We start from the raw sequence: 12,660 nt of genomic DNA on the forward strand, positions 1-12,660 counted from the left end.
AAGGGGGGGAAAGAGAGCTTGACGCACGGAGCTTTGCAGCGGGCCCAGCCTCCAGACTGGGAGGGAGAGGAGCGGAGCGCGGCGCGGGTAAAGCAGCGGCTGCCGCAGCGCATCCTGCCCCCGGGCGGTGCCCGAGCCGCGCTCCCGCCGCCGCGCGGTGCCCCGGGCAGGGACTGCGCTTCCCGTGGGGCCGCGCGCGGCAGCCGGCATGCGCGGCGGGGCGGGGCGGCAGGTTGCTGTTGTTACATAGGAAACAGCTGAAGAGTCTCCACATGACAGGGGGGGAAGGAGGAAGTGGGGCGGCCCGCGGGGCTCTGCCGCTGCCGCTCCGGTAGTCGCGGGGCTCGGCCGGCCGCTGCTGGCGGGGAGAGTCCTTTCCACGACGCGTGGGCTGACCGCCCTCCAGGGCAGGCTTGCGCTCCGGTGCTGCCGCTGAAGCGAGGCAGGCAGGGAGCGGGGAGCCCCCCGCCGGGCCGCGGCGCATCGCCGGGGAAGTTTGGTGCGGGGCGGGATCCTGCCGGCCGCGGCGGTGGCGCCGGGTATGAACGGCTTCGCCCCCGAGGAGGTGACCCAGCGTGGGGCAGACCCCGCCGCCGCGCCGGTGGTGGGCAGTGCGGGCTCCGCCGTGGAGGTGCCGCCGCCGCCAGCGCCGCCGGGGCTGGGTCCGGCCGCCGTCGCCGCCGCGGGCTCGGCGGGCGGCGGGTGCGCGGGCGGCCCCGGGGCCGGGCAGCTGTGCTGCCTGCGGGAGGAGGGGGAGCGATGCGGCCGCGCCGCCGGCAACGCCAGCTTCAGCAAGCGCATCCAGAAGAGCATTTCGCAGAAGAAGGTGAAGATCGAGCTGGATAAGAGCGTAAGTCCCCGAGGGGAGGACGCGCCAGGGCAGCCGGCGGGGCGGGCGGACAAAAGCGGCTGGTAGGTCGCTGCGTCTGTGTCTTAGTTGGCCGGGGGACTTTTAATCAAGTTTAGTGGGGAAGGAGGGGTGTTTGGCGGCGGGGAAGTGTTCGTTCCCCCTTCCCAGCTCTTTTCCGTAGCACAGCCGAGTTTGGCTGGGGCGGTAAGAGCGCTGGCTGAAAGTCCCTCCGGGCGGGGGACAGCGCCCGCCTTTCCTGCCTGCCCTTGGGGTCCCCTCTAGCCCCAGGAGCCCGGGCACCGACTGCGTGTGCCCCGCTGTAGCCGCAGAGGGCTGAGCGTGGCCGGGAAGCGCCGCTGCCGGCCGGAGCGGAGCGCAGCCTGCATGGCTCCGGCGCGCTAGTTTGTCTGTGTTGCTGGCGAGGGCCGCGCTCGCCGCCCCGCCTCGTGTTGCAGCGCCGCACGTCTCCTGCCGTGCCGCTCCATCTTCCGCTCGGCAGCCATCGGGCCCCGCGCTGCGCGGCTCGGCTCGGCACGGCTCGGCAGGGCGGGGGCCGGCCGCCTTCCTGCGGGCCGGGTTGCCCGGGAGCCGGGGCAGCGCCCGCCCTCGCCGGGTGCCGCGGGAGGGGAGGGCAAGGCGGGCTGCAGCGTGGGGCGGCCGGCGGGACTGTGTGTGCCCCAGAGACCCCGGCCCCGCTGTGCAGCCCGTCCCCAACGCTGCCCCGTGCTCTCTTCTGCACTCAAAACACGCGGACCTGGAGATTCCGGGCTGCTACGGGCCCAGATCTCCCAAAGCGTGCAGATCCACACGAAAGGGAAACTTGTTAAAAAGAAAGAAAGTAAAAATAAGTGTGTTGCGTGACCACGCCGGGTAGCGGAAGTAAAACAAGGAGGGGAGGATATAGCTGGGGAAATGAGAGCCTCTCTCAGCCCTGCAGAGAAAGCGGAGCGCTTGTTTTTTGTTTGCGTGCTGCCCGGCCCCGCGGTGCGATGCGCGGCCGGAGGGAGGGAAGGAGGGCTGGCTGTGCTGCGTGGCTCCACAGCCTGGCACTGCTGCATCGGCCCTTTGCAGCAGTGCAGCACGCTCTCCCTTTAGAAGAAGCCAGTAAAAAATCTTCCTCAACCCAGTTAATGTGGCTGTGAGTGCTTCAGGGTTGTCTGTCTTCGTGCACTCTAGTCTGGGAGATACACTCGGTGGGTTTAATTGAAAGATGCCGTTTTATTCTTCTAGGCAAGACATCTGTACATTTGTGACTTCCACAAAAATTTAATTCAGAGTGTGAGAAATAGAAGAAAGAGGAAAGGCAGCGATGATGATGGTGATTCACCAGTGCAAGACATCGACACTCCAGAGGTAGCTAAACAGTTGTTTGGGGTTTTTCGAGTTACTGTGTTAAGCTTCTTAATGACACCGAGTCTGCACCAACACCACTCTCCCACTTTTACAGCTTATCTTACATATGGGAAAGGGAAGATCTTTGATTTGCATTGTTTTTAATACAATAGAATTTAACTGAGTTTTGTGGAATGTTTTGTGATTAAATGGTGCAGAGTACAATGAACAAGAGTCTCTATTTTTAAGTGTCTGATGGTTCTCTCAGAAATCTACTGTTTTCAGCTTCCTCCTCCTTAGCGCTTTGCCACATACCGTGGAGCTCTTATGTTTTGCAGGCGCTCACAACCTGAAGGGAATTGCACATAATGCTTGGGATATAAATGCTTCTCTGTCCTGTCCCTTTTGTGCTAAATGTATTGCAGATGGTTCTTGGCAATTACTCCATTGCCCTAGTCACTTTAAAGATGAGAGTTTAATGATGGCAGCTTTGTTTCTGCCCCGCTGTGGGGGGAAGAGCCATTTGGGGAGCCCTGCTGTAAAGGAGTGGAGTAGAGAAACACCGTGTCTTTTCAACCTGTTTTCTCCACTGCACATCAGTGAAATCTGACCCATTAAAATAAGGGAACTAAAGCTTCCAACTTTTTTCATGGTATAATGGGTCCGTCTTTAACATAAGGCTCTCTTTTTCTTACACATGCTCTGGGTTATTTTTGCTACAACGTTGCTTAGCAGGTGCTCCACAGTGTGTTAATTTTGAGCAGAGGCTGTTATGCCTACGTGGTCCCTTCTGAGGGGGATTGTTTAAACATTCTTCAGAAATTGCTCTGTAAGTGTTAATTTAATGGCATCCTTAGGGTCAGCATCTGCAGATAACAGCAAGCAAGCAGGAAACTTTGTGCAGCAATCTGTGCCTTTAGGCACGAGGCTCCTGTCTGGAGGCTCTGGCTAAGAGGATTTTGGGAGATTGCAAGTAGTTTGATGCTGGGTGGTGTTGTCTGTCTGTTAAATATCTGGGATTGTTTCTTGGAAAGTTCTGTCTAAAGCTAGTGCTGTGAGTGACTTCAGGTAGCTCTCTGACACTGTGTAATTGCAGCTCTCCTGGAAGCCTGTTTTGTTTTCTTATGCCAGGGTTATAAAACATGTCACAACTGATGGATATCTCCAGAACAAGAAAACAAGCTTTTTTTTCCCTTAACAGTAGTCTTACAAAAAAGAAAACTGGGAACTGTTTTTGAGGAGTGTCAGCTGGCTGTTTGGACAAGGGCAATATGTTCATTCCTTGTAATTCCTGTATGCCTTAGATACTTGTTTGCCCTTGACCACCTTTATTTTCAATTATTACCCAGTTTGCTAAGGAAAAAAGTGTCATTCTTCTGAAGAGTTGTAAGGCTCTCCTGCTCCATCTCTGCCATGACCATCTTTACTGGTCGGAAACGATTCCTACAGGAGGAAAAAGAAACTCCTGCAGTACTGGTAGCTTCTGGGGTTTGATGAAAAGCTGCTGCAAGGGTGGCTTCCCCACTGTGGCTTGGGAAGGGTAATTTAATGCCATGTAAACTTTAGAAACACCAAGGGATACCATCCTTTATCTTGCAAGGTGACCTCACTTCAGGCCTGGCCAGGTTGCCAAGTGTGCAGTAGCACCGCTGTTCTAAGTGTTCTGCAGTGAGGCTGTTAAATGAATTTAAAGCAAAGGTGAATGCCTTCATCAATCTTTAATGCAGTGAGTTTGGAGAATACTTCTGTAATTGCAACTGACCTAATAGAATTTCTCACTCAGCCTGCTCTCCCACTCAGTCATCTGATTAAGCTCTCTTAGGTTGTCAGGGAGGATGGGAAGGGTAAGCTGTTGCTGGGAGAAGTGACTGATCAGAGTACACAGGATTCAAAACTGACAGAGTACTGGATTAAGGCTGTGTATTTGTATCCCTGAGAGGACTTTGTGTAATTCTCTCAACTGTTGAATGACATTGAGAAAGAATTTTGGACGTTTATGCCCATGCACATAACTCCCGCATATTTATTGCTTGTGTAGCAGGGATACATTTAGAGAGCAAGAGCAGTTGTTTTCTTTCCTCACCTCAAGCCAAGAATGCCTGTGCCTTCTGTATTCTGTCCTGATTCTAATATGTGCTCTTTCATGGTGCAGATATCTTTCATGGTGCATGGTGTCTTGTATGAAATCTACATAAGATTTAATGGCATAAATTACGGTATAGGGTAATGATATAATGGCTGAATATAAAGTATGGATGCTGATCCTCCTTTGGATCAGCATCTTTATAGATGTTATATAAAAGTTGCTATTGGGCTTGTGTTATTGTGCTGGAACTGGGAAGCAAACAAAAAATCCAGAATGGGTGCGAGTACAATAGTGAGTTCAAAATAATGTCCACAGCTAAAGGGAGGTAGAGGCATGCTCAGTAACAACAAAACACTCTTAAACTGAGCTGGGCTATTTTCCTTTCTGCTGGAAGGTTTGTTTTTTGTCAAAATGACATCTGCTGAGCTGACTGTTTACACTTGTGTATCTGTGATTTTCCAAAATGCTTTTGCGAGACGAACTGTTAATGACTGAATTTTTTTTCAGTTATATTAGACTGTTTTCTTCCCCTTCCCCCTCTTTTCTTCTAGGTTGATTTATATCAGTTACAAGTAAACACACTTCGAAGGTACAAAAGACACTTCAAGCTACAGACCAGACCGGGACTTAACAAAGCACAGCTTGTTGAAGTATGTATGAGTGTTTCCCATAATAGAGAATGCAACTTGCTGTGGCATGTGGTTTTCTATGTGCTGTGATCCTTGCATAAAGTGCCTATATAATCTGGATTTTAGGAGAACAAAAGAGAGCTGCTTATCTAGCTTCCTTCATTGGCCACAGCTCCCGAGCCAAGTAAATCAAAAGCTAAAGCTCTTTCCAGAGGAGGGACTCTCAACTTCCAAAAGGAGTGAATGCTGCTTGTAAACACAGTGTTGAGCTGGAGCAGTAAGATGGTCTTCATGCCCCTGAATGTCATAGAATCACAGATTTATTCTGTCTGTGCATCAATCACAGCTTCACCTTAAATGTCCTGCTGGAAAGAACTAGAAACTGAGAGCTGTCAGTGAAGTTCTGGTGAGGTTCAGACTTTGCTTTAAAAAGCTAGTTACTGCCAGTGTAGGTGTCTGTATGTGTAAAGTACAGAAGCCTGAAAAAACATGCTTCTATGATAATTAATTCTGTTAAAACCACTGGAATCTGCTGTCAGAAAACTGGAATTACATGGAATTTACTGTTTCCAAAAGTGCTGAAGCTGCATGTCAGTACAGCTGTATGTTAGCTTCTTTGCTCGGCATGAGTGCTATTTTAAAGGAATTCTTTAGTGCTGCAAAGGTGCAGTCACAGCATATTGATGTAAATAAGTGGAAGAGCTGGTGATCTTAACAGGAAGGTATAGCTACTGATTTTTCACTTTTGTGCAGTGATACATTCAGCTGTATGTAAGTGCAGACACTGTTTTCATCTCTCCTTAATCTGTGTGGATTAAAAACAAGGCTGTTAAAGTTGTGGGTGATCTTAAGGCTGAACTGTAAAGGAATAGCCCTGCTCCCACTTATTGTGAGAATGCAAAATCAGTCTTCCATTTTCTTATATCTAGGTTAGCTCTTGAGTTAGAAGGACTGTGAATTGAAAAATCACAGGCGGTTATTGTTCTGCACAACTAGTGTTTCGCAGGGTCTGCTTTAGATACCTCTCATAGGATACTTGCACTTGTTATTCCAGTGCTGCATGGTGTGCATGGGCAAAGCTTGCCACGTGCTTGATTTGACTGACCTGCAGGTATTTGTGAGCCATAGCCACAGAGCTTCCTTAATACACAGTACATTTGATTCCTTGTAATCTGTCCCAACATACCATGGACGCTGCTCTAGCTGTTACTGAAAGTTCACTTCAAATTACTGTGTCAAACTGCTTCTCTGTGAATGCTTTTGGGGTAGAGTTTAGAAAGTTTCTTCATTTTTTAGTTAGGCTGAACATTTATCCATTTATCCCACACATATCCTGTGGTGCTTAAGTGAGCAGTCCCATGTTTTTCATGTCATCCTTTTAATCTACCAGTCTGGCAAAGAGCCAGAGAACAGATTCAGTTACAATATTTTGCAACTTTCTTTTAAAGCTGTTGTTTATTTTGATGAAGGGAAAGACTGATGAAATGACAAGTGATTCAAGAACTGCTTACAGATTGTTGTATTTCAATGGTTACAGCATGGTGAATTTTCATTAATAGCTTTGTTTTGAAGAGCTGAATGTTCAGTTATAAATTTCTGGTAATTCTTGTGTTGTGTTAAATGTTTCTGTATGTGATTTGATGCAGACACCACCTCCCAAGTTGAGTGGAGAGCAGTAGCCTCTCATAATTGTACTGTCACTGTTGATATTCCGTAGTGATTACCTGTTATATTCAAGCTCTAACTAAACAAATGTAATGGTAGTCCCTTGATTGTTCTGATAGCTTTGAGGGTTTTTCTTCCCTGAAAAAATTCTCAGCTTTTTACTTTGGAAATTAGGGGTACAATCTCCTACATTTAGTTCACAGTTATCAGTAAAATAGTTCCTGTTTACCTTTTTATGACTACTGAAGACTTCTGAAGAGAGGCAGAATTTCCTTTTTTGTAAACTTCTTAATCAGTCTTCTAAACTTGAATGTAGTACATTTAAATATGAATCTTCAGTTTTTGCATGTAAGAGTGATTATTTCATTTCCTTGCATTCTTCCTTTATAGATAATTGGCTGCCACTTTAGGACAATTCCAGTGAATGAAAAGGACACCTTAACATACTTCATCTACTCAGTGAAGAATGACAAGAACAAACCAGATCTAAAGATGGATAGTGGGATTCATTAGGCAGAAAAGGTTGGGACTGAGACTCAGGCTGCAAATGAAAAGACTGAGGTTTTGTTGATATGCAAAAGCTTTCTTTGTAACTTTTTCTCCTGAGAGAGTTTGTCTGGTTTATTTTTCATAACCTTGCTGATTTGTTTGAAAACCATCTCTTATGAAACAAATTTCCTCAGCAAAAGTATTTTAAATAAATATCATTGATATTGTTGCTCAAATGGGTGTGTCTGTAATTTTAATGAGTTGGACTCGATCCTGACAGGTCCCATCCAGCTCAGCATATTGTGTGATTCTATGATACTTGTACCTAATAGTTAAGCTTTAATGAACTATGTAATAATATTAAAATATTTTCAATTGAAACGTGCCAAGGATATATTTGTAAGTGTGCCTCAAGTGCTTATGATGCAATGCCTTTAAAAAAAAAACTGTAGCAGACTTGGCAATAGGTTCTTTTTCCTAAGGTAAAAGGTTTTAAGTGCCAGTTCTGTTCTTAGCTGGGCAGAAATGGCTGAGTAACAATTTTTTCCCCCTTTGGAAACAAGTATTGGAGGATTTTCTGATTTGTTTATTCATTGTGTCATTGCTGAGATACGTGCTTCCAAGCACTGAGGCCTTCCTGCTCCTATATTAAAATGGAAAAAATGCAGCTCTTGAATTTCAAAGCTGTAAGTACAGATGAAGAGACTGCTGCAGCTTGCTGTGCTGAGAAATCCTTTGACTCAGTCAGAAATCCTTTACCTGCTGACTTCTCCATTTGTCTGCATGGACTGCTGCTAAGAACTTAATTGGAGAATGAGAGTTGAGCCTGTGTGGGGTCAATACTGCCTTTTCTAACAGGCACACTGCTTCTTTTCCATTGCATGGATTAGCTCAGGCCTGTCTAAAAGGAATAACCCCCTCTCAATAAACCCAGAACTCATGGTAGCTTATGGAGAATAATATCCAGCAATACTTAGGCTTTTAATTGATTGTCTTAGAAAACTCTGATGTTGAAGATGGTATTATGAATGACTTCTTGTATTGCAACTATTGTGTCAATCTAAATGTGTGGTGTATGGAAAATTATTTCTTTCTGCTCAAAGCTGTGCATGTAGGATGAATAAACAGCTGAGGGAAAATAGTTTTCATCTTAAAGCTGAGGAGGACATGGTTTCAGCTGGTCCAGTTAGCATTCATTGCAACTCCCAACCTTATCAGATGTTTATAAGCTTTTCCTTAATTTGGGAAAAATAAGAAAGCAGTATGTCTGTGATCTAATCTGCTTGATGTTAATCTTTTGAGTATTTTTGAAAATTACTACTCTGTGGGCATCACTACAACTAAGATGCTTCACTTTGCTTTTTTTGACCTGTGAGGCTTGCACAGAACTGAATGATGATAAACCCTAACCTCAGACTGGCTGCTTTCCCAATGCTATGATTTCTTTCACTTGTACTGCTTTATCTATTTCCACAATACAGTTCTGCAGTGCTGGCCTAAGTTCAGGACAGTGATATCTAGCTAGTGAGAGCTAGAATTGCTGCTTCTTTGAAGGTATGTTTTCATGGCCATTTCACTATAGGGACTGTCAATTTGTTTGCTAAATGTCCTTTGAACACATTCAAGCTTCTTACCTTCAAAGTGCAAATTGCATAAAAAGCCAGGGAACCTAGTCATGGATAGGACATCCAAAAGATAAAGAGTTTTGTTCTGAGTGCATGACAGGGTTGAATGTTCTCACCTAGGCCTGGCAGGACCTGTAGATGAAGTTGTGTGAGGGAAGGAGAGTAGGGAAAGAAACAAAAGCAAGTTTCTATTTGTCAGTTTTAAAGTAGTAACTTAAGTGACCCTATCTTGCTGCATGTGGAAAGTGGCAAAGTTGTGGATTGTGGATTTTCCAGGAGTTTTGGAAGAAATTTTAACTGAAAGCCACCAACTTTAGTACCCAGCCTTGTATCTGCCTTAACTTTTTTTTGCTACAGCTGTTTGCCAAGCTGTGAATGCCAGGCATATACAACGTGATTCTTGTAGAAACTAGATGGCACAAACAACAGAAGTTTACCTACCCTAGAAGCTTGTAGAGGACTTTGCACAAGAGCACATACCATAGGTGGTTGTTTTTTTTGCAGAGCACTGACTTTGGGTATTTTCACTGGGTTGCCAGAGTTATGGGGCTTATTTTACTATCAATTGATTATTTGGTAGGAAGCCCAAATTATTCTGCTTGAATAATTACACAAATGAGGCTTAAAAAGCCTGGTGACAAACTGTTAAAAAGACAATAGGGCAAAAATAGTACACACAGATTTACTTTATTATTGGCTGTGTATAATCACCCCCTTCCCCAGTATCCAACCCTTGTTCACTAACAAGAAGAACAGTCATGGTGATATTTTATACTGACACACAAAGGAAGCATGGTAAGCTGGTGATAGCAGTTTGGGCCAAGGTGTAAGGGTATTGGGTGAGCAGTGCAAGTGCATTTTTTGGGTAGATGACTGCACAGTTCCTTCAGTGCTGCACACTTTCCATGGGACTGGCTTGATAGCTAAAGAGTTTATTTGTGTAAAGCAGCGAGTCAGGCTTGCTGCCTGTAAGTCTGGCTTGCTCAGGTGACTGCGTAAAATTATGTGGTCACCTCTCAATACATGCCAATACAGATTGCCATATAATGGTCAAAATTTATCTCTCTGTATCTATCTCATAGATCACAATACCTCTTAAATATTAAGATGATTATCTCTCTGTTTTCTGTAGCTATTGCCTTACAGGGCTAGCCTAAAAGCGCCAGCATTTTAACTTACTTTGGAGTACTATATTTCAAACAGAGCTTGAATAAAAAAAAATCTATTGGTCTAATATTTTTAAATGTTCACTGCTAAGATTAAGCAATTTAAGGGTTTAGAGATTGCACAGTAAAGGCAGGTGACCAGGTAGACACAAGACCCAAGTGTGCTTTAGTACTGTTGATGTCAATTTTTACTCTTTTATTTTTAATTCCACTGAAATACTTTCAAATATGGAAATACAGAGCTTTTGTATGTGCATGTATTTTAAGATGCCTAAACAGAACATGGGAGCTTTTCTTCAGAAGTGCCAGGGATTGAGTGGCTTCAGCTTAAAGTGGCATTAAAAGTGTGATGACAGTAATGGAATAGGAAGCTGCACTGCCATAAGTTGCTCTGAGAGTCATATTCCTAACAACATGAAGGCTTAGGCTTGAAGTTTCTTTGTCCAGACTAACTAAGGATATTGTGCTGAGTAAGAAGAGTTACGTTTTTTGCTGGGGTATGCAATATTAGGATACATTAAAAGCTTGTACAGTCTGTTAAACCACGGAAATGGCTTTATGGCAATTAGGTCAGCTACCAGATTTGAAAAGAAAACTTCTTAGGTATTTGATACTCTATAAAGGTATATAAAGGAAATTCTTTTTACAGTATAAAATGAGGCAATGGCTTGTGATTAGAAAGGAAGTTTTTTTGTTGGTGTAGTTTTGTTTTACCCTTGAAAACATTATTACATGATTGTAGAATGATGTCTGTTATCTTCACTTGCAGACTCGAATCATTAACTGTTGCAGGGGATCACAAAAGATATCTTTGGTCCAAAGAAAATATCCCTGAAAGACAGGAACACGTATTTAAACAATTAGATCACTGGTTTATTAGAGCTTTAATATGACATGCATTTCCCACTGTGGATATTTTTTAGCATGTATCATGATGTATGTGGGATTACTGTGTTTGTGGGATGTCCTTCCAGCAATGCAAATGCAACTGCAGGTCTGGATGAAGATCCTGCATTTCTACCTCTGCCAGCCTGCTGTGGGGGCAATGGCCAAACCTTCATTGGCTGAATGGGTGGCAGAGCTCCACCCTGGTATTTTAACTTTGAGGAAATAAACTTACCAAATAGGTTATATTATCAAAATAAAGGACTTTGACATGTGCACACATACTGTTTTAGTACAGTTTGTCCTGAAAGCACAGATGCAAAGCAGGTCCTGTGTACCTCAGGGTGATGGAAGGAGTATTTTCTTCCATATTTTTATCAAAGGAAGAGGCTTTACTATGCTGCTCAAGGGTTGAAGTTAGAGACCCAAAATGTGATTCAGGAAACTGAAAGATGAAAATCTTAGTTAAACCCTGCTCTCAGTTTGAAGTTTTTAGCTTTAGAAGTCTTTCCCGTTGGATTCAATTTGAGTCCCCTACAGGAGTGCTGAAAAGTTGCCTTTAGTGGATTTTAGGGGACTTGAGAAATGAGTAATAAGAGGAACATATATAAAAAAATAACTTTTGCTTGCCTATATAATGCCATCACAATTTGGTGCCTCTGAAGTGTTAGTAAGTTTTGAACTGTTGATATTTCTAATCCAATTTTACTGAAGAAAAGATGTTGCTGAAGAGATGAATGAAATAATACCTCTTAATACATTTTATTACCTAAAACCAGTATGGGCTGATGGTGTTTCTTTAACTCAGATATGTTCTTTCTATATAACAACAACAAAAACTAAAGTTCAGTGAGAACTTCACTGTTCAACTTTGTCAGCAGTGCAAGGAGGCCAGGGAGGTGTTGGTGTTCTTGGGCTCAGTCTTTGCTTTGCCTTATACAAGTATATGTGAACCCCTGTGCCCCTCTTTTGTTTTTTCTGCTTTAACAGCCATTTTTACATAACTACTTGTTCAACTGCCATATATGCATGCAGTTTAGAATAGCAATACAGTTCTCTTCCATAGAAACATAGTTTTTTTGTGGTCCTGAAAACTTCTTAATTGTAAAATGCTCAGAATAAGAATTGAGGTAGTTATTCTTAGTTTGGATCAAACAGAGGAGTCAAAAGTTGGGTGATTCAAATGCTGAGGTCCCTGTTAATAGGACAGGGAGGTTTACAAAATATATTAAGCAAGTCCTAGGTGAGCCCCTGAAAAACAAATCCTCAAAACTGACAGTAACCGAAAATTGGCTATATCTTGATATCATTTCAAACAATTTGAAGTGAGGAATTGCTTTAAAATGATAGCCTATTCTGTGTATGGAAACTGATGGAAATAAAAATGATGGAAATATAATGCGCAGTTGTGAAGGACTATGTGAGTTGACATGAAATGAGCGTGATCTTACTTGGGGCAGCAGAGCAGTTCATTCAGGTTGCAGTAGCAGATGACCTGGCAGCCCTTCCCTTCCCAGAAGTGGTGTGGCAGAGCATCGTGGACGTGCCGGAGGCTGTCGGTGCCCGCGGGGACGCTGTGGCAGCTGTGCTCCCGGAGGGGCCGCTTGTGGCACGCGTGGCGCTGGGCAGGCACCGCGGGGGCACCCGGCACCGAGCTCAGCGCCAGCAGCAGCACCCAGAGCATCTTCATGTTGGCCAGGCTTCCCACAGCAGGGTGCTGCAGAGAAACAGGTATGTGACACGCTATTGCTGCTGAACAGGGCTCTTTCCCTCATTTGCTTCCTGCCTCGCGTTTCTCTTTCCTGTGAAGTTTCCGTCATTTGAGCCTGAATGCTGGAGAGTGTTCTCTCCTAGGAGGTAAATAATATTGCAGCAGAATTGATATTCATTACTTTCTGTACAACCTCGGGAATCCTTTCATTGCCAATTGAGG

General features: G+C 44.6%; 2 protein-coding genes across 2 annotated transcripts; one reads left to right on the top strand and one right to left on the bottom strand.

Moving 5' to 3' along the window:
- Positions 1-261: 261 nt before the first annotated feature.
- On the top strand, positions 262-7,436 carry SAP30 (Sin3A associated protein 30). The gene is made up of 4 exons (XM_005483805.4): positions 262-850; positions 2,081-2,203; positions 4,820-4,918; positions 6,953-7,436. Exons 1-4 carry the CDS (start codon positions 542-544, stop codon positions 7,073-7,075), a joined length of 654 nt encoding a protein of 217 aa, XP_005483862.1. The 5' UTR covers positions 262-541; the 3' UTR covers positions 7,076-7,436.
- Positions 7,437-9,346: 1,910 nt separating this feature from the next.
- On the bottom strand, positions 9,347-12,417 carry SCRG1 (stimulator of chondrogenesis 1). The gene is made up of 2 exons (XM_005483807.4): positions 12,179-12,417; positions 9,347-10,673 (listed from the first exon to the last, which is right to left on the bottom strand). Exons 1-2 carry the CDS (start codon positions 12,415-12,417, stop codon positions 10,622-10,624), a joined length of 291 nt encoding a protein of 96 aa, XP_005483864.1. The 3' UTR covers positions 9,347-10,621.
- Positions 12,418-12,660: the final 243 nt, after the last annotated feature.

The sequence above is a fragment of the Zonotrichia albicollis genome, chromosome 5 (assembly GCF_047830755.1).
Source record: "Zonotrichia albicollis isolate bZonAlb1 chromosome 5, bZonAlb1.hap1, whole genome shotgun sequence".
In the NCBI taxonomy this organism is placed as follows: Eukaryota; Metazoa; Chordata; class Aves; order Passeriformes; family Passerellidae; genus Zonotrichia; species Zonotrichia albicollis.

Excerpts from the sequence above, each read along its gene's own strand:
- SAP30 (XM_005483805.4), top strand. The coding sequence starts at position 542 with ATGAACGGCTTCGCCCCCGAGGAGGTGACCCAGCGTGGGGCAGACCCC. Across the intron at positions 851-2,080 it reads AGATCGAGCTGGATAAGAGC|GCAAGACATCTGTACATTTG; the intron begins GTAAGTCCCCGA and ends TTATTCTTCTAG. Across the intron at positions 2,204-4,819 it reads AAGACATCGACACTCCAGAG|GTTGATTTATATCAGTTACA; the intron begins GTAGCTAAACAG and ends CTTTTCTTCTAG.
- SCRG1 (XM_005483807.4), bottom strand. The coding sequence starts at position 12,417 with ATGAAGATGCTCTGGGTGCTGCTGCTGGCGCTGAGCTCGGTGCCGGGT. Across the intron at positions 10,674-12,178 it reads GAACTGCTCTGCTGCCCCAA|GGATATTTTCTTTGGACCAA; the intron begins GTAAGATCACGC and ends CCTGTCTTTCAG.